A 21774-nucleotide genomic window follows, 5' to 3' on the forward strand; every position below is an offset into this window, starting at 1 on the left:
GCAGTTCTGGAGGTGAGAAGTCCAAGATCAAGGTACCTTCAAGGTGAGGCTCCAGTGAGGCCTGTCTTCCTGGCTTGCCAGAGGCTGCCTGCTAGCTGTTTCCTCACATGGCCTTTTCTCTCTGTATATGTGGAAAGAGAGCAGTCTCTGGCATCTCTTTTTCTTGTTTTTTTTTTTTTTTTTTTTTTTTTTTGAGAAGGAGTCTCACTCTGTTGTCCAGGTTGGAGTACAGTGGCATGATCCCGACTCACTGCAACTTCTGCCTCCTGGGTTCATGGTATTCTCCTGCCTCTGCCTACCTAGTACCTGGGACTACAGGCGGCTGCCACCACGCCTGGCTAATTTTTTATATTTTTAGTAGAGACAGGGTTTCATCATGTTAGTCAGGATGGTCTGTCCGCTTTGGCCTCCCAAAGTGCTGGGATTACAGGCGTGAGCTACTGCGCTTGGCCTCTTCCTCTTCTTATAAGGACACCAGTTCTACTGGGTTAAGGCCCCACCCTTATGACCCCATTTGGCATTAATTACCTACAAAAAGGCCCTCTCTCCACATATAGTCGCATTGGGGGTTATGTCTTCAACATATGAATTTGGGGTTGGAGGTGGATACAATTCAGTCTGTAGTACTTTCTAACCACTAAATGCCTATAAAATGTAAGCTCAGTAAGGGCAAGGACTTGGGCTGTGTTTTTCACTGAGCTGTCCTGTCTTTCCAAGGCCTGTTACAGTGCCTGGAACAGGCACATAGTAGGCCCTCAATAAATGTTTGTTGAATGAATGAATGATGGCCTCTTCTTCTCTCTGATGCTCTGATATTGAGGAAATCTGTGAGAAAAGATCAGGTAAGGAGGCATTTTTTTTTTCATAAGAAGTGGAAAGTTTTTATGTAGTGTTGCATTTTTCAGTTTTATGATAAGATTTATAAAGATGCTCAGTCATCGCTGCCAGCCCCTGCACCATGTCCTCCCTCTGCTCCGTGCTCCTCCGCCTGTGGCAATGGAAGAAGAGATCCCCCGCTCTTCATTGACAATGGCTCCAGCATGTGAAAAGCGGCTTTGCTGGGACAATGCCCTCTGAGCCATGTTCCCCTCCATCGTCAGGTGCCCCCGGCACCAGGGCATGATGGTGGGCATGGGCCAGAAGGACTCCTATGTGGGCGACGAGGCCCAGAGCAGGTGTGGTATCCTGACCCTGAAGTACCCCATCAAGCACTGCATCATCACAAACTGGGACGACATGGAGAAGATCTGGCACCACATTTTCTACAACGAGCTGCGCGTGGCCCTGGAGGAGCAGCTGGTGTTACTGACTGAGGCCCCGCTAAACCCCAAGGCCAGCAGGGAGAAGATGACTCAGATCATGTTTGAGACCTTCAACACCCTGGCCATGTACGCAGCCATTCAGGTTGTGCTGATGCTGTATGCCTCTGGGCATACCACTGGCATTGTCATGGACTCTGGAGATGGGGTCACCCACACAGTGCCCATCTACGAGGGCTACACCCTCCCTCACACCGTCTTGCATCTGGATCTGGCTGGCCAGGACCTTACTGACTACCTCATGAAGATCCCCACCTAGCGTAGCTACAGCTTCACCGCCATGGCCAAGCAAAAGATCGTGCGTGACGTCAAGGAGAAGCTATGCTATGTCGCTCCGGACTTTGAGCAGGAGATGGCCACTGCTGCATCCTCCTCCTCCCTGGAGAAGAGCTATGAGCTGCCTGACAGCCAGGTCATCACTATCGGCAAATGAGCGGTTCCAGTGTCTGAGGCACTGTTCCAGCCTTCCTTCCTGGGCATGGAATCCTGTGGCATTCATGAAAGTACCTTCAACTCCATCATGAAGAGTAAGGTGGACATCCCAAAGACCTGTATGCCAACACAGTGCTGTCTGGTGGCACCACCATGTACCCTGGCATCACTGACAGGATGCAGAAGGAGATCACTGCCCTGGCACCCAGCACCATGAAGATCAAGATATCGTGCCCCCAGAGTGCAAGTACTCGGTGTGAATCTCTGGCTCCATCCTGGCCTCACTGTCCACCTGCCAGCAGATGTGGATTAGCAAGCAGGAGTACCATGAGTCAGGTCCCTCCATTGTCCACCGCAAATGCTTCTAAATGGACCGCAAGCAGATGCATAGCATTTGCTGCATGGGTTAATTCAGAAGTATAAATTTGCCCATGGAAAATGCATACACCTCATGCTGTCCTCACGATACTGGAATAAGCCTTTGAAAAGAAATTGTCCTTGAAGCTTGTATCTGATATCAGCACTGGAGCATAGAACTTGTGCTGATTTTAACCTTGTATTCCAGTTAACTGTTGCCCTTGGTATTTGTTTAATACCCTGTACATATCTTTGATTTCAACCCTTAGTACATATGGCTTGGTCACTTCATGGCTGAGGTAAGAACGTGCTTGTGGAAGACAAGTCTGGCTTGGTAAGTCTGCATGGCCAGCAGTCTCTGATCTGTGCAGGGTATTGATGTGTCAGGGCTGAGTGTTCTGGGATTTCTCTAGAGGCTGGCAAGGGCTCCTGAACCAGTTGTTTCTGTCCTGCCGGTCTGTCAGGGTTGGAAAAGTCCAAGCCATAGGACCCAGTTTCCTTTCTTAGCTGACGTTTTCCTACTGGAATACCGTGGGCTGTTACTTGCTTTGAGTTGGAAGCGGTTTGCATTTATACCTGTAAATGTATTCATCCTTTTAATTTATGTAAATTTTTTTCTTTTTCTTTTTCTTTTTTGTACAGAATTCTCAATTCTTTAAAGAGATGATAACAAATTTTGGTTTTCTACCATTATGTGAGAACATTAGGCCCCAGTAACACACCATTGTGTAAGGAAAAATAAAAGTGTTGCAATAAAAAAGATTTATAAAGATAAACAATCTGAGTTAGATTATTTATTTAATAAATCATATGATTCATTCACCCATTTCTTCTATCAAATATTTACTGAGCACCTAGTAGATATTCATCATATGGTCGGGTGCTGTGGGTGAAGCTAAGAAGGGTAAGACACCATCTTTGTTCTCAAAGCGTTTGCCGTGTGCTTGCTGAGGGATGTGGTCAACACAGGAAGCAGTTAGGTGACTACACAATTATGTATAAAAGAATCACTAGAAAGATCATACTTCCCTTCCCTGAGAACTAATAAGAGGATGCAGTCTTAAGTAAAACAGGATACCTGCTAGGTAAAAGGCAAAGATTTCTTTATGGCAGAGTTGTTTAAGACTTGATAGAAGTAGTTCAGGTAAGCTTAAAACTAAAACAAAGTACTGTAAAACTCCACTATGAGGCACCTGAGATAATATGAAGTGGGCATTTGGTTATTGGCTCCCATCTTTTGCCAAGTTCCCATACACAAATGGGAGCAGGCTCCAACTTTTATCTTTAAGGGAACAGGAAAGAGAGAGGAGAAAAGGGCAGGGAAGGAAAGGCCCAGTGGGTAATGAGAGGCAACCTGTCCCCAGAAGCGGAGAAGGGGAAGGGGGGTTTCCATGTTCTTAGAATCGCCCCGACCTCATCTTCCTGAATTGGGCTGACAACCACACAGAGATTCCTTGAATCTTTGCTGTGGTCCTTAGACAGCCATAGAACCCAGAGTTGCCCCTATTGATATTTAACCAGGAGAAGACAACTGCCAGCACCAGTGGCATGAAATCACAGCTGGACCTGCAGAACCCAAGGTTGGTTAGCTGCTTGGACCTACCCAGTCACTCCTTAATCTTGATCCTAGCACTTTGGGAGGCTGAGGTAGGCATATCGCTTGAGCCCAGGAGTTCAAGACCAGCCTAGGCAATATGGTGAAACCCTCTCTGTACAAAATACACAAAAATTAGCCAGGCACAGTGGTATGCACTTGTGGTCCCAGCTACTTGGGAGGCTGAGGTGGGAGGATCACCTGAGCCCAGGAGGTAGAGGCTACAGTGAGCTGTGATCATGCCACTGTACTCCAGCCTGGGTAACAGAGTAAGACCATGTCTCAAAAAAAACCAAAAAACAAAAACAAAAAATAAAAAACAAAAAAGTGACCCACATTTTACACATCTACACTTTTATACCTGAGTTATTTTGTTAAGATTTTCCTCTAGTATTTATGACTGGTAAGTTAGCTACCTCTGGGCCCGAATATATCTGATACAGCCCTGTCTGAGCATAGGACACTGAGCCCTAGTCTTTCTCATTTTTCTTTCTGCCTGTGGATCTATGAATCAAGGATCCCAATGCTACCCTCCACTGTACAATTTCAGAAACAAAGCATGGCAAGGAGAGCCAGCAAGGATCCCAGCTCAACTTACCTGAGCACATCACTCTTCGCAAGATCTGCCCACTGTTCCAGGAACAGAAACAATGTTCCACGCAAACCCAGACGGAGACTGCGTGCTGTGGTGGAAATCGCTGAGCTGGTAACAGACACAGCAGGGCTAAGGCTCATACAAGGACAGGAGTGAACAGCAATGCCTAAGCACTCCTTTCAGCCTCCCAGAGGTTTCATTCTTTGTTTTATTTCTGCCAAGCTCTCTGGTGTAGGATACTTCACTCTTGGCATTAGCTAGCTTCCTGTGGTGTTAAATGAGTTCAAATACTACAACATGTGTGACAGCATTTTATAAACCCTGAGGCACGATGACATTGTACAGGCTGGCTGTAGCTGTGGCCACTCTACTCTTTCTTCTCCTCGTCCAAGTGTGGGGTGCAGTGCGGTGTTGAAAACTGTAGGCTCTGGACTCAGATTACCTGACCTTGAAGCTTTAAGCCATTTATTTAACTTTTGCTCATCTAGGCTTCCTCATCTTAAAAATGAAGGAATAATAATAAGAATCAACTTTATGAGATGGTCTTGAGGTTTAATTGAGGAAAAATTCATGTAAAGGACAGCACGGGGAAGAAAATATTTAATACAAATATTAGTTGATATTCCTTAAGTGAACAGAGCTGGATACTAACTTTTCTCTGGTTTCTTTTCCTCGATGTCATCTTTTCAACATGTCTTGGCACTACCAGTAGATAGCGGGGGTCTAGCCACGGGCCTGAATGAGAGATATCTAGGGATTATGAGTTGTAACAAAACAACAAAATAGGTAATATACTTCTGTAGGCCAGGGTAGATTGCTGTTTTAAAGGATGTCACCTGTAAGGCCTTGAGAAAAGTATAGGCTGTTAGAAAACTTTCTCCCAGCACCATTACCATTTATGGGAAACTGATAGAGATTTAACATCTACATTTGCTTATCTCATCTCTGGCTACATTTGCTTGTCTCATCTCTGACACATTTCTTATTGTGACACATCCCATTGAGAGAAGAACTGCAAGTCTCTTCAGGAATTGTGTAATTCTGCAGAGATGAGAGGGTATGAATGAGTATGAAGTAGAATGTTTCTTTCAAGAGGGCTCTGAGTCCTCAGGCAGTCTAGGAGATAATCAATGATATTTCTGGTGAAGAAAATGACTATGAAAGAAAGTCATTCAGATTTCTGGCTGCACATGGTCAATTAAACTCATAGTTTATTTTTGCTCTCTTCAAAATCTTGTTAGAAAAAGGAAGAATGTTATAAGCCCACAAGGACAGGAAGAGTAGCACCAACATTTTGGAAGCTAGAATGCTGAAGAAAGTTTGTTGCTTACTTCACAGATTAGAGACAGCTGAAATCTAAGCAGTTTCTTTGCATCAGCCTCCTCAAGAGGCAACCCAGTGGGATGATGCAAAGGAAAGAAGCTCCGTAATTATAGGTACCAGGTAACTCTGAAAGTGGGGTGAAGGTAGGACTAAAAATAGATTGACATATATCATAAGAGGCAACTAGAATCCTAGATCACCCTCCCATCCCCTTTCTACCTGAGAAGATGACTAGAGGCCAGATTCCCTGCAGAGACCAAACTAGGAATAATTGGGTACCAGGGATGCCAGCTACAGCTGAGGTGGTTATGAGACTGTACTGAAGACACTCTACATACTGGGTCGCTCACTTTTCTGTAAGCTCCTAGAATATTGGCCACTAGACTTAAATTCTCCAGGCAGGAGATTGAATGACTCTTCTCTGAATAAACTGATTAGCCAAAGAGAAAAGCTACAGACAGAGTAAGAAGTCCCACGGTGAAACTGCATATCCAGATCAACCCACCATGAAATTCACAGCGAGCAAGTTCCACTCATAATCACACAATCAATCCAATCACACTTTTCGGTGTTTCTCCTAAAATATAAGTGAGGAATCAAGGACAATAAGACTTTTGAGAAAAGCCTCTAAACAAGGTTTTTCTTATCTCAACACTACTGATATTTGGGTCTGGATAATCCTTGTTGTGCTGTGCATTGTAAGATATTTAGCAGCATCCCTGGCCTCTACCTACTGGATCTCGGTAGTGCAAATTCCCAGTTGTGACAGACAACCAAATACATCTCCAGACATTGCCCTCGGGACTAAAATCTCTTCCTATTAAGAACCACTGTTCAAACAGGAAGAGAGAGAGATAGAGATAGAGATTGAGATAGAGATAGAGATAGAGATAGAGATAGAGATAGAGATAGAGATAGAGCTGAAAGAGAAAGAGAAAGAATGAGAAAGGCAGGAAAAAAATAAAGAAAGAAAAAAGAAAATAGAAAAAAAAGACTGTAAAGGAAATAAGAACAAAATGAACAAAAATACTATCTTCAGAGTGATAAAAGAAGATATTGTATTCATAAAACAAGAGCAGGTGGTGCCAGGCACAGTGGCTCATGCCTGTAATCCCAGCATTCTGGGAGGCCAAGACAGGAAGATCACTTGAACATAGGAGTTCAAGACCAGCCTGAACAACATGGAGAAACCCCATCTCTGCAAAAAATACAAAAATTAGCCAGGGATGTTGGCATATACTTGTAGTCGCAGATACTTGGGAGGCTGAGACCGAAGGATAACCTGAGCCTGGGAAGGTCGAGGTTGCAGTAAACCATGATTGTGCCACTGGACTCCAGGCTGGGTGACAGAGTTAGACCCTGTCTCAAAAAAAGAAAGAAAGAAAGAAAAAAAGAAAAAACAGGAGGTAATAGAAAAGAAACATTCAGGAATAAAAAATCCTCTCAGAAATTAAATACATGTCAATGGAAAATAAATAAATAAAAGCGTTGAAAGATAATGTTGCAGAAATTTCCCAGAAAAATACAGCCAAAAAGTCAAAGAGATAGAAAATTGCAGAGAAAGAAAACAGGAATTTGAGCATAATTTTGGAAGACTTAAGGTCCAACTAGTAGATATCCTTCAAATAATAGGAGGAAACAGTGAGATAGATATAGGGGAGGAAAGTTTCAAATAAGCTGTTTGGTATGGTTTCCTGTGTCTCCACCTAAATATCATCTTAAGTCATAATAAACAGCACATGTGAAGGGCAGGGTGAGGTGGAGATAGATGAATCATGGGGCTGGTTTCTCTCATACTGTTCTCATGGTAATGAATAAGTCTCAAAAGATCTGATGGTTTTATAAACGGGAGTTCCCCTGCACAAGTTCTCTTTTGCCTTCCGCTATGTGAGACATGCCTATGCTTCTCCTTTGCCTTTCGCCATGATTGTGAGGCCTCCCCAGCCATGCTGAACTGTGAGTCCATTAAACCTCTTTCCTTTATAAAGTACCCAGTTGAGTATGTCTTTGTTAGCAGCATGAGAATGAACTAGTATACTCTCTTCAAGAAAAAATGTCCACAATGGAAGGATACGAATTTCTAGATTGAAAGGACTTATAAGGAATCAAATACATGAAGCTCAGAGCAGTTGAGACAAAGCAGCCCTAAAAGTTTCCAGGAGAAAATAGAGTTTACATAAAAGAGTCAGAATTTAGAATGACACGAGGCTTCTAGAAGCTTCTAGTAAGCAATGGAGTGATGCCATCAAAACCCTGAATCAATTTCCACAAACCAAACTATCATGCAAGTGTGAAGGTGCAATAAAGAAATTTTCAGACATGTAAGGTCTTGTAAAATTTACCTTCCATGCTCCACTTCTTCAGTGAAGATATTGGAAAATACGCTCTGTCATAACTAGGAAGTAAACTTTTTTTCTCATTCATATTTTCAGTGGAAGTCAGGTATGATTATGGAGGCTCTGATGGGCTCCCTAAACCCCATTAGGAGTCCTTACCAGGTAAGGCAAGTCCTGGGAATTTGGCCTTGGGGCAATTCTGCAAATGTGACCAGCAATAATGATGATGATGGGCTCAATTAGCTCCAACTCTTTCTAATGTATATCTTTAACTTTCTGCCCACTTCTTTTTATATTTTTTGACTCTAAGCTTGAATTGCCTCTTAGACGCGGCTGGAAAGAATGGCTCCCACATCCGCTGTAGCCTTCATCTATCCATGTTTTCTGTTGAGGCCATATTAGTTCTAGTTTCTCAGTTAATCTTCTTTCTGCATTCCAGAAGTGACTTGGATTTTCTAGACGGCTGTTGATACCCTTTATTGGGTTCCAAAAGGCTATTATATATATTTCCTTTGATGACATTCTGTGTAATTTCCAAGAGATTTCTGGGGATTGGATGGGCAATAAATATATGTGCTTCCTCTACCATTTTAAACAGAAACTCATAGACAGCAGATTTTGCCCTTCCCCTGTATTTACACATACTGAGTTGCTGATTAACTAAGGCTCTCAAACTTCTATGGTATTGTCTCTTCTCCAAACTATTCTCTTTCTCCCTGTGCATTTGCATTTTTGAAACAAATAGTGACCGGGCATGATGGCTCATGCTTGTAATCCCAGCACTTTCAGAGGCTGAGGCAGGAGGATCACTTGAGCCCAGGAGTTGTCTAGCCTGGGCAACATAGTGAGACCCCATCTTTACAAATAAAATACAAAAAAATTAGCCAGGTGTGGTGGTACACACCTGTAGTACCAACTACCTTGGAGGGGCTGAGGTGGGAGAATCCCTTGAACCTAGGAGGTTGAGGCTTCAGTGAGCTGTGATCACACCACTGGACTCCAGCCTGGGTGACAGAGTGAGGCCCTGTCTAAAAAAAATTAAATACAGGACTTTACATACATGTCTATTACATTTTCTTTATTTTTCAGTCAGCCACTCAGTGGAGAGTGAAGAAACCCAACTTAAGCTTGTTTGAGAAAGAGAAAAACCTGTTGCTGCATGCATCTGAAAAGTCCAGGGGATATGAGCATCAGGTATGGTTTGATCCAGGTGCTCAAATAACAACGTTAAACTCACTTCCCATCCTTCTTCTTCTCTTTCAGCATTTCAACTCTTCTTTTCTCCTGATTGCCTTCATTATCAGGGAAAGATTATCCACATGGTAGCTTCTGGCTCTCATGCCTGTCTGAGACCATCCTGTTACTCCCAGTAATGCTAGGAGTGGCTGCTTCTCAGAACATTGATGTGCTCCTGGGATAATTGCCTTTCTGGAAATCACATTTTAGCTATTCAGAAGCACTTTTAATAGAGATCTTTGGAATGACCCTGGGTAGAACTTTATCAAAACCTGGAGCATAGCAGCAATACCTGGAGATTCTATCAAAAACAGCAAGGCCAGCACAGTGGGTAAGAATGGACTGTGGACAGGAACAGAGGAGGAATCTCAGTCAAATGAATTGCTGGGGGGAGGAAAATTATATGCTGTGAGCACTTCTTTTTTTGATGGGTATTTCATACACAGACGCAGTTAAAAGTATGTGCTCTGCAACCATAGCCCTGCTAGGGATATATCAGGCCCTTGATCTTGAGTGCTTTTTAAACTTTGAAGTGCTGGGAATGAAGGGAGGATCTTGTTAAAGGGCAGATTCTGTTTCAGTAGGTCAGGGGGGTGCTTGAGAATCTGCATCTCTAACCAGCTCCCGGGGGGTGCAGATGCAGATGCTGCAGTGCATAGAACATGCTTTGAGTACCAAGGACTTAACTTTTCTGGGCTTTGGTTGCCTCACATGTAAAATGTGGATATCAGTGCCTTCATCATAAGATCATAGAGAGAATTAAATAAGAATGTAAAGAACTTGGCCAGGTGCAGTGGCTCAAGCCTATAATCCCAGCACTTTGGGAGGCCAAGGCAGGCAGATCACCTGAAGTTGGGAGTTCACGACCAGCCTGACCAACATGGTGAAACCCTGTCTCTACTAAAAATATAAAATTAGCCGGGTGTGGTGGTGCATGCCTGTAATCCCAGGTAACTCGGGGAGGCTGAGGCAGAAGAATCGCTTGAACCCGGGAGGCAGAGGTTGTGGTGAGCTGAGATTGTGCCATTGCATTCCAGCCTGGGCAACGAGAGTGAAACTCTGTCTCAAAAAAAAAAAAAAAAAAAGAAGAATGTAAAGAGCTTACAAGAGCTCTTGCCACAGTATAAGCACTCCATAAATGCTATTATTTCTGAAGAATGGTAACAATGAAGGTGCCATCATGAAGACCAAGGGTACGAATGCCAGGTGCTCCATGTGGGGCCTGATGCATAAAGAGCTTTGGGTGAGGACTTCCTATGTACACAGCACGTGATGCTGTTTCTCATTCAATCCCTCCTAACTCTATGAGACAGATACTATCATCCTTTACATTTAATAGATGTGCAAACCAAAACTTAAGTTAAAAAAACTTGTCCAAGATCATAAGTTTACCAAGCAGCAGAGCTGGGGTTTAACCCTAGGTCCCGTGGCAGTAAAACTTGTGAATGTAGTCATTAACCGGCCCTCCAATAATAATCGTTACTGTGATTATCTTATTAAATCCTCATGACAAAGGTAGATTTTCATGCCCATTTCACAGGAGAGGAAACTGAGTTGTAGGGACTTTAGTAACTTGTCTAAAGTCACATACACAATCCCCATCCCTTTCTCATATACAAGGGTGACAGGGAGGTGGTGACATCTTTTGAGGTGGGCTGAGGGTGGCACATGGGCCAGAATTCGGGTTCTACCCTCCCTGTTATAGACCCGTGTTTTTCATGAAGGCCCCTGACAACAGCTGAACAGGCATCCATTGTCCTCCTCACTCCACTGGGATGGTTGAGAGAAGCCCTCCTTTCTTCACTGACGAACTTTGTGCCAAGTCACTTGCACGTCTACGCTACCTACCCCCCACCTGAACTCAGCAGGGCAACACAAAGAAAGCATGAAGAACTTTGCTGTGCTGCTTTTGGAAAATCTGCTAACCCCTGGCACAACCAATCCATCTTAAGAATGAAACAGCAGTGATTCAGCAGTGAAACAGCAGCGACGGAAAAGAGTTGTACAATTCCAGGGCACTCAAAAGTGATGGAAGAAGGCTATTGAGGATGATGTAAGTGTTAGGTTAGTTTCTCCAGGACTTAGACTCTGAGAGGGAGATGTACATGCAGGAGGTTTACTGGGGTGACTTTAGAGTCCTCACCTGTTAGGGATAAAGGGAGAGTTGAACTGAAATACCGGGCCTCAGCCTATCCCACAGGGATATCTCTGGAGCTGGAATGGCCCAAGGGAAGGCCTTCCTTGACTAGTCACTGGATGCAGGCTGTCCCTGAGGAGGGTGAGACCTTGGCGGGGAGCATCCTCCAGCTGAGAGCAATGCCTGGCCACTCAGCAGCAAGTCATAACCCTCCAACCCTCCCAGCATCGGGGTGTATGAGTGTTTCCACTCTGAAATGGGGAGCTGGGACTACAGCATCCACCACAGCACATCAGATGGACTATCAAGGTGTTGAACTTGGCAGCTTTGTAGGGAAACTATAAATCTTGTTTTAAGAATAAAATACCCTACTGGCAAATCCAAAGACTGTTTGGGGAACAGTAATGATTTTCCTAATGATGGCAGCTAGTCAAGAAGGCCCCATAGTCCTGTCCAACCCTAAAAGTTTTCTAACTCAATTATTGGTTGAGAATGGAAAATAACAGAAAAGAATCAAGGAGGTATTGTGAATGAATTCTTTAGCACAGTGTTTCATCCATTTCCGCCTATTTTGGATTTCCTATTTCCAACCTATACCAAATGTGCTTGCGTACACATACACATGACTAACCTTAAATATGGCTTCCTTTTAGAGACATAAAAAGCTCATGAATCAACTCCAATAACATTTCCCCAGACTTTCTTTGAAAGGTGCAGATGAATGAGCTTGACAGAAAACTTTTTGCTTGAAATTTTCCCTTTCTCGGATTGCATAAATTTAAGGGGAAAGCCTGCCAAATGTTCAGTGACGCTCAGCATGGTGGCTTCTGGCAGGGACACGCTGTACCAGCAGCTAAATGAATGTTTCCCTGAATCACTGACTTATCTTCCTTTATCACCTGCTCTGTTCCCCCTTTTCTGCACTGAGGCTTTGTAAATGACGTGGGCAGGGGAAGAAAAAAAGAAAAAAACTTCAGAACCACAACAAGACACTGCATAGTGATGTTGGATATTGAGAATTCATCTGGTATTAAGAGATAAGATGGCAGTGAGGAGCATGAAGCTATCGAAAGCTATCTTCAAGCCTAAAGTGGACAAGATCAGTCAAGCCCCAACGCTACAGAGTATCTGGACATTTTGGGCTGTAGCTTTGTGTTAGGAAACTTCTTGTTTGTGTTAGGATTTACCAGATGAATTGGGTCATATAATTCCCTTTTTGAAACCCTTAAAATGAATCTCAAACCGCCTAGCCTGGCCTATTAATAATAGGTTCCACTGAGCCTGCCCCCCGGCCACCTGCCTTCCAACCTCATCCTAAACTGTGCTCACCCTCACTCCCTGTACCTCAGCCATACCAACAAAATCCCTCAGGCTCCTCCAACACGACAAGACAAGGCCTTTCCAGAATCACGGCCTTCAGCCCTGCTGCCTGGAACGCTTTTCTCACAGCATTTCCATGGCCAGCCTCCAAGTCGGCTTAAATGTTCCCTCTTTAGAGAGGCCTTCCCCGACTGTGATCCTCCACTTTTATTCTAGATCCTCATAGGGTACTTTTGGCTTCCTTCACTGTATTCTCCTATGAGAATTTGTGGCCATTATTTGCTCATTTCTTATCTCTTTTCCATGCTAGACTCCTCTCCCTGAAATGGCAGGGACAAAAGCTACCTGTTCACCACTGAAAACCCAGTGTCAGGCACACAGTTTATTTGTTATTTAAATGAACAGTGTTTCACCCAGAGCCTAAGTCCTGTCTCTCTCATTTAAAAAGGAACACTTATTTACAGATTTGTAAATGAAGGCTTCGAATATACGGAACTATCTCACAGACATGAGATGGGAGACTTATGTTTTTACTATGAGGACATTCTAAACCCCGGTCACAACTAAAGTTTCCTTCTTCCCCATTCTCAGGGAGAACAGCTTTTGTTTTAGTCGAGGTATAACTTACTGTGGTACATGGCACACATTTTAACTGAATTTTACATGTGTATACATCCATATGGAGATCAGGATTGAGATGTAGAATATTTATGGTACCTCGGAAGGCTTCCACATGAGAGGGTTCCTCTCAGACAGTACCATCTCAGAGGTAGCCACTGTACTGTGACATCTCCCCCACCAGGTTCCCGAAGGGTGTAAGTCTGTTGCCTGAACTCTGAGGGCCAGGCAGTGAGCCCAAGACCCTGGTGCTGAGCTGAGGAGCAGGTGTCCCTGAGAACCCAAACATCCCGGAGAGTATCTGAGGACCTACCAAGAAAAACAGTCGCATTTTTCAAACATGTAGGCAAAGAGCCAGAAAATTAGCTTAAAAGCAGTTTATGGATGGGAGGCGGGGCAGATCTCTAGAGCTATCCTGCCGCCATCCCGGAGTGCCCTGTATGTAAGTCCTAATAAACTCATCTACTCCTCACGCTGGACTTGTCTGAGTCATTCTTTGAACTCTTAGTGCTTTCTTAGTTTGGGGGTTGGGGTGGGAGACCTTACAGTCCTAAGTTGTTTTCATAACAGCCACTATTATTTCTATTTATATAGGCCAGTTTTGACTTTCTCAGCTTGCTAAAAGGAGTCATACATTATGTATTCTTTCATGTCTAGTTTTTCTTTTTTGCTCAAAATACGATTTTGAGATCCATCATGTTCCTGTGTACCACTGGTTTATGTGTCTTATTGCTTTGTAACATTCCTTTGTGTGAGGATAGCACAGTTTATTCTATAGTTGAAGGACTTTGGGGTTGTATCCAGTTAATGGCTATGACGAACAACTTTGCTGGGGACATTATTGTACAAGTATTTTGATAGATATGAGCACTCTTATCTGCTAGGTGCATGCCTTGGAGTGGAACTGCTCCCAGAGAGGCCTGTTAGCTTTAGTAGATACTACCAAATAGTGCAGTGAAGTGGCAGTACCAGTCGACACTCTACCAGTGGCGCATGACAGTTCCCATTCCTTCATATCCTTACCAGAACTTTGTATTTCCCAGACTTAATTTTAGTCATTCTGATAGCTCTGTGTAGTATCTCTGAGATTATCTTTTGCTTTTGTCTGATAAGCAATGAAGTTGAGCATCTTTTGAATGTTAATGGGTCATCTGGGTATTTTGTGTATGTCTGTGTGTACGTGAATTGCCTGTATGTGTGAAGTGCCTTTTGATGATTCAAGAAATGGATTGTCTATGTTTCCTTATTTGTAGGTTTTTTTTTTTTTTTTTTTTGAGACGGAGTCTTACTCTGTCGCCCAGGCTGGAGCGCAGTGGCGCGATCTGGGCTCACTGCAAGCTCCGCCTCCCGGGTTCACGCCATTCTCCTGCCTCAGCCTCCCGAGTAGCTGGGACTACAGGCGCCCGCCACCACGCCCGGCTAATTTTTTGCAATTTTAGTAGAGACGGGGTTTCACGTGTTAGCCAGGATAGTCTCGATCTCCTGACCTCGTGATCCACCTGCCTCGGCCTCCCAAAGTGCTGAGATTACAGGCGTGCGCCATTTGTAGTTTTTTAAAAAACATTTTGGATATAATTTATTTGACAACTACATGTGTCTCAAATATCCTTTTCCAGTCTGATGCTGTCCCTTTTCATTCTCCTAATACCCATCTGATGAACAGAAACTCTTCATCTTAATGAAATCTAATGTATTAATCATTTAGATTATGATAGTGCTTTTTCCCTGAATAATAATTTTTTGCCGACTTAGGTCTCTTACAGTGTTTTTAGCAAGAGAGTAGAGTGGGAAGACATTAAAAGAGGTTCTTAGTACACTTGAAATGGCTTTTGGCACCAAGATGTTGAAACAGGGCAATAAAACAGGGACCTCTCCCAGTTCCTCTTATCAGAGGCCAACCCAGCCCTCCAGGCCCTGCTCAAGGCCCCCTTCCCCCAAGAGATGGCTGCCAACCAGCTTCCCCCACTTTCAGGAAGAACCTAGGTATATGGGTTAACTCCATATGTTGGGGACGTCTTAGAAAAACTCTAGGTTGAAAGGCACTCCTCCACAATTACTCCTCAAGAAAACCCAACTCAGGTCGACAACACAGAAATTACACCACGTGGACAAAGAGTCATTCACCAGATATATTTGAAGTCTAAGCTCTTTGAGCTATACACGTGCACAAATGATTCAGTTGGTGGAAATCTTCCCCTCCCCCTTCATTGTTAAACTTTTCAAACTTAAAATAGTGCTAAAGAGGTTTGCATAATGTGTGTCATGGAAATGCTGAGGCGATTCTGGCTTTCACAGTGCTAGGAGGTTCCCTTGCAACACTTCAAGGAGTCTTTCCATTTCGTACCGTTCTCCTAGGAAAAGCCCCTCTTTTCCCCCTCCCCAAACCCAACCTAGTGAAAGAATTACTTGATCTGTGACAGGTTAACACTGACACAGAGCAGTAAGTTTTACTAAGACTAACTCCAGAGGCCATATACTTCATAATGTTTCTTTTATGACTACACAGAATGGTCATTTCAACTTTTACTAAGTGGTTAAAAATGTCGGATGTGTCTTTTAAAAAACATTTAAAAATCATTTTCAAACACTTTCTCTCACCTAGATTTCTTTAGAACCTGCATTCTGAAAATTCAGGGTAGCTTAAAAAGTCAAATGACCCCACAGATGACTGAGAAGAGTCAGCTCCGAAAGGCTGGCTGCTGCAGTGCTCTGCATCTGAATAGCTAAGTCTACTATTTCTTCCACTAGAGGACACCATTTCTCCACTACTAAGTCTGTAGTCATTAATCATCAATGAAAAACCAAAAACCTCCACAGCAAAGGAAAGTCAAAGCATATGCTTACTGTACACTCCTCAGATTTTATTTTTAAAAGGAGTTTTCATTTTCCTTATGGAAACTCAGGATTTTACAAGCAATGCTTTCCTCAGTTTCACCTGTACTGTGTCCAGTACTATATTGCTATATTCACAGTAAAACGGACTTTAATTTCTGAGTGATCAGTCTATGTTTTAAGTTTCTGATGAAACTAACATACACCTTAGTCAAAAACCACAACAATCCCTCAATCTGTTTGCTGTGTTGTTGTTCTTGTTTTTCTGAGGCTTGGGTAATGAAAGTACTTCCCCCACTCCTTTGTAATCTGCATTTGCATCTAAAGTAATTCATTAATGTACAGGAGTAGATGAGGCCTGGCACATATAGCAGAAGGTAATGGTTCTATAGGTGTATCTTCTGTAATGCACTTTGGGCTAGAGAAATAGAAAAATCACACGTAACAAAAACAAATAACTTTTTTGAGCACACGGGCATTGCGTGAGTAGGACCAGCATACATGTATCTATCATCCTTCCCCATTTTAACATGCTCAGCTGCTGCTGCATTCTGGAGATTTAGCTTCATCCCAATAATCTACAATGGACACTTGCATCTTTATTTAAAAACAAGTGGTCTTGATAGCAAAGATGTTAGCTAATCATGTATATATTGGCATTAGATGTTTTGTGTCCTTTCAAAATTCAGCATGATCCTTACTAGAGCGTAATATTATCAGAGTATCTGTATTAGTATATGAAGGCATTCATAAGCAATGCACATTATGTTTTGAAGCAGCTAATGGTTGAACAATCACTAAATAAAAAACATCCAGATTTTAAAAGCACAGCTGAAACATTTGTACAAATATACAAAGAGAGAAAACAATCATTCAGACACCATGAAACTTTTGTAATAAATAGGTTTGTCTGAAATCGGTCTCTATCACCCTGGACAAGCCTCCCCAACGAGGCTGGGAAAGTTCTACAGGGGAGTGGTGTTTGAAATCTATTGAGGAATATCTTTGGGGCCAAGCTCAATTTTGCCTCCAGGAATTTCAACAGAGCTATGGTGTATCGACTCACAATAGTGAATATACCCAGACTTGTTGAGCTGGAATATGCTGATCATTTTCCTAATCTAGATAGGACATGGCTGGATGCTGACAATCTGTGAGTTATAGGATATCCTCAAATCATGAAAATAAATGCTGGTGATCATGCATGTCCTGGGAATGTTGGGATGCAGAGGACTGAGTGAGACCAGACAGGGATATCTCATGCAGTCAAAGTCAAGTTTACATATGGTCCTATTTAAGTGGCCAGGAAAGAACAATGCACACACGTCAGGACTGGGACTGAAACAGCTCACAAACAACACAGGTGCTATTTGTTACTGATGTCTCTGGCTTGGATCAACATGAGAGAACAAAGATATAGGCTGTGCTGATTGTTTAATAAGAAAATACTACTTTTTTCCCTAGAACCTTCTAAATAATGGGTTATACTTAATGGGTATGATATGATCAGGAGACATATCACCTTTTCCTAGCCCTTTTGTCCGAGAGGCTTGATAACAAGGAAGGAATCTCAAACAACCAAACACCCAGGAATTTAAAGGCAATTTTTTTTTTTGACAAACAACAGGGGGAAAAAGCATGATAAAGAGGAGACGGCTATTATCGTCGAGGCGGAGCAGGCAGCTCAGTTGGACACGGAGGGCGGCAGGCCAGGACGCCGAGTTTGGATGATTTTTGGCTTTGGGGAAGTCTTTGGGTCCTCTTCTTCCTCTATGTCACTGTCGCACACGTGGACGACGACACTTGGGGTGGACTCAGTTCCTGCATGGAGCTCATACTTCTCTCCTGAAAAGCAAGGAAAATGGAAGTGAGAAAGAGGGAGGGATTTCAAAAGAGCTCCTGGAGCAGGGTCTGCTTAAGAAATGAGAGGAGCATTTTCCAGGGTCTCAGGAAGCCTGCGATCTTATGCAGGGATGGCACAGGGTGTTGGCAAGTGGAAGATCAATTTCCTTATATCCTGGCTCTGCAACTTATCAACTGTGCAACCCCAAACGAGCCACTCAATACCTCTTAGCCTTCACATCCTTTGCCGTAAATTTCAACATGGTAATACCTCCACTCTGTAGAATGGTGGCGAGGACTGGATGGGCTTGGCGGTTAGTCATATTAGTTTCTCTTCTATTTTCCAACCTTGCTGCTAATTGTTGAGTAATCTTGAGCCAATCACTTCACTTCTTTATCTTTTGAATATGGTAGTCTCTGAGTTCCCCTCCAGCAGTACACTTCTTACAGTCAGAGTTGCTCCAGGATGGAATAAGGCAGGGTCATCACATGCCCAGGATTCAGTGGTTACTGAGTAACTGGGTTAGATGACCATCAAGGCCCTTTCTAGTTCCAAGTGTCTACATTCTTGACTGGCTCATATTACAGTCAAATTGCTGTTAGCTGACTGGCTTTCTGTCTTTCTGTTGCTTCAGTAGATGTTTCTTGAGCATCTCTCATGGTCTATTGCTACTCATAAAGGCTACAAGGCAGAATAAAAAGTATTTGTGCCTTTCACAAGTGCACAGTCCAGTGGAGACATGTGGAGACAGAACATATCACAATATAAAATGGTGAGTACTATAGTGGCAATGTATGTTAAGGACTATGGCATCAAATGGTAAGGAAAGGCTTTCTAGTGGACTGGCAGCTGATCTGGGTCTAAAGACAAACAGAAAACCTCCAGGTGATAGGGTAAGAGGAGGGGGCATTCTCAACCTCCATGCTTGTAACTTTTCAACTTCATTGTTGACATACTCATCTTAATCCTCTCCAGACATCCCATCCTTCACTTCGCATCTTTCATGGATCAAAAGAAAAGTCTTCCAAAAACAATGATTCCAAGACATCCTCTTGGTTAGTGGCTCTCTAGATCTCACAAGATCAAGTATAAATTTTTTAGTCTAGGACAGAAGACCCTGCGTAATCTCTCATCAATCTTTTCCAACACTACCTGCATTGATTCCTTCTTTGTTTTGATCAAACTGGTTTATCTGTTGGCCCCTAATCATGACAGCTAAATTCTTAGGGCCACCAAACTAGCTACTTTTACTTGGTATAGCCTCACTTCTCTTCCAGAGTTCCCTAAATCCTGCCCTTCTTCCAGGATCAAAGCCAGACCCCATGCAGCCCAGGAATCTGCTATTCTCAGTCTTACAAGTGCCTCCACTGGATGGCTGGAGCAAGTATTGTCAGTTCCAGTGACAAGACACTAATTACATGCTACTGTGCATATCTTGGTAAGCCTTAATGGTGCAAATGGCAAACTTTCACAAGGTACAGTTTTAAATTCTGGGTGCTGATGTTAGGGAATGAGGAGCACCGATAATGCAATAAACATCAAAGCTCTTCTAAGTGATGCTGGGAAGGATGTAGACATTCAGAGACAGCCATTGTTATTGGTTGAATCAAGTCCCCTCAAAAGATGCTGAGGTCCTAACTATCCTCCAGTAGTTGTGAAAGTAACTTTATTTGGAAATAAGGTCTTTGCAGATGATCAAATTAAGATGAGGTCATTAGGGTGGGCTCTACTTCAATATGACTAGTACCCTTATAGAAAAAGGAAGGTTGGACATTGACATACACCCAGGGAGAATGCCATGTGAAGACTGAGGTTATGCAGCCATAAGCCAAGGAACTACCCGAAGCTAGGAGAGGCCAGGAACAGATCCCTCCCTGACACCTTCAGAGACAACATGGTCCTGTGTACACTTTGACCTGAACTTCTAAATTCCAGAACGGTGAGTCAATAAATTTTTGTCATAAAAGCCACTTGGTTTGTGGCACTTTTTTTTTTTTTTTTTTTTTTTTTAGACAGAGTCTCGCTCTGTTGCCCAGGCTGGAGTACAGTGGCATAATCTCAGCTCACTGCAACCTCCACCTCCCAGGTTCAAGCAATTCTCATGCCTCAGCCTCCCTAGTAGCTGGGATTACAGGCGTGTACCACCACGCCTGGCTAATTTTTGTATTTTTAGTAGAGACAGAGTTTCACCATGTTGGTCAGGCTGGTCTCGAATTCCTGATCTCAGGTGATCTGCCCACCTTGGCCTCCCAAAGTGCTGGGATTACAGGTGTGAGCCAGTGCACCTGGAAGTTTGTGGCACTTTGTTATGGCAACTCTAGCAAACGAACACAGCCATACCCTGCTGAGAGTGTGCTCATTCAGTTAAGAGTCAGAGAAGTCTCTATTGGGCAACTCTTGCCCTCGACATCCTGCTGTAAAGAGAAAGGCTTTCCTGGGTGAGGGCAGCAAATATTTCACAGAAAGTGTTACAGCTCCAGCATTTCCCTGGAGATTGATAGTACAGAAAAATAGAACCAGCTACAGCCATTGAAGTATGGCTGATATGACTCTGTATTTAAAGTCTAGAAGTGGTGAAATCATAGGTAGGGAGAACTACATCAAAAAGCATTGAATCTCTGATACAAGCGAGCTGATGTGGCCCAGTCTGATACAGAAGACAGTGACAGGAGCAAAGATACAGGGGAGAGCCAGGAAGGAGATGCCTGCCTGACCATTCATGTTATTCTTTGCTATCCCGCCTTGTGGAGCAAGAATTGGTAGTTGGCATTAACCCAGCCACACTGTAATCCATGGGGAAGTTGCATACCACACATAAGTGGTATAGTGCTGTATGTATCGATGCTAAGTAAGGTTCACTTAATTGTGTGGGTTCTGTTCTCCCTAAAATATTTTGGCATTTTTATCCACGTCCCCAGGTAAACAGATCATCTGCAGACATTGCTAGAGAGAGAAACCTACATCAAGCCAGCTCTATCTGAGGGTTGTATCAAAGGCTCTGGGTCAGAGTGGGCAGCTCTTGTTGGGGGTGTCTCTGAGCAGTGGTTCTTAAACATCTGACAATTAACTGGGAGTGCTTGTTAAAAAAAGAGTTTAGGCCAGGCGTGGTGTCTCATGCCTGTAATGCCAGCACTTTGGGAGGCCGAGGTGGGCAGATCACTTGAGGTCAGAAGTTCAAGACCAGCCTGGTCAACATGGTGAAACCCCACCACTACTAAAAATACAAAAATTAGCTGGGCATGGTGGTGCATGCCTGTAGTCCCAGCTACTGGGGAGGCTGAGGCATGAGAATCACTTAAACCCAGTAAGTGGTGGTTGCAGTGAGCTGAGGTCGTGCCACTGCACTCCAGCCTGGGCCACAGAGCAAGACTCTGTCTCAAAAAAAAAAAAAAAAAAAAAAAAAGAAAAGAAAAGAAAAGAAAGGAGCTAAGAAATCCTGGATAGTTTCTCTGGTGCTCCCAGCCACCAGCTCCCATTCATCTTTGGTGTTCTGTTGTTGTTCAGGAAAAAACATCAAGTCACTTAAAGTCCCACAGTGAACAATGATTGAGTTGACTGCATCCAGGGTTTCTCAAATTTTGTCTTTCCTTCAGGAAGTCCTTGCAATTCTAAATGAAAGACACCATCCAAAGAGAAACAGAGAAAGAAATGTTTGCTGAGTCATCAAATATGGTGGTGATTCTTGTTTTTGTGTATAGGATTTCTTTAAGTTCTTATATTTGCAGCGGAAGCCCCTTTTGAAGAAATACTGGTGGCCACTGTAGTTTCATTCATTGCTCTGTGGATGAGGAGTGCATTGATGAAGGGGGAATAGCCTCTGTCATCTTCAGAT

The 21774-nt window shown here is 43.3% G+C and overlaps 1 protein-coding gene and 1 pseudogene across 4 annotated transcripts in view; one reads left to right on the forward strand and one right to left on the reverse strand.

Moving 5' to 3' along the window:
• Nucleotides 1-383: 383 nt before the first annotated feature.
• LOC103221418 (actin, cytoplasmic 1-like) lies at nucleotides 384-2836 on the forward strand (annotated as a pseudogene).
• A 12546-nt stretch (nucleotides 2837-15382) lies between these two features.
• The window catches only part of RCAN2 (regulator of calcineurin 2), a 259336-nt gene continuing 252944 nt past the window's right edge, over nucleotides 15383-21774 (reverse strand). For 3 of the 4 annotated variants that reach the window (XM_007972348.3, XM_038006143.2, XM_007972350.3), the window contains one exon: nucleotides 15383-17944. In XM_007972348.3, the coding sequence (XP_007970539.1) occupies nucleotides 17784-17944 (161 nt within the window). In that variant the 3' untranslated portion in view covers nucleotides 15383-17783. The remainder of the gene's footprint in view (nucleotides 17945-21774) is intronic. The other variant, XM_007972349.3, reaches the window with a different exon arrangement.

This window comes from Chlorocebus sabaeus, chromosome 17, assembly GCF_047675955.1.
Source record: "Chlorocebus sabaeus isolate Y175 chromosome 17, mChlSab1.0.hap1, whole genome shotgun sequence".
In the NCBI taxonomy this organism is placed as follows: domain Eukaryota; kingdom Metazoa; phylum Chordata; class Mammalia; order Primates; family Cercopithecidae; genus Chlorocebus; species Chlorocebus sabaeus.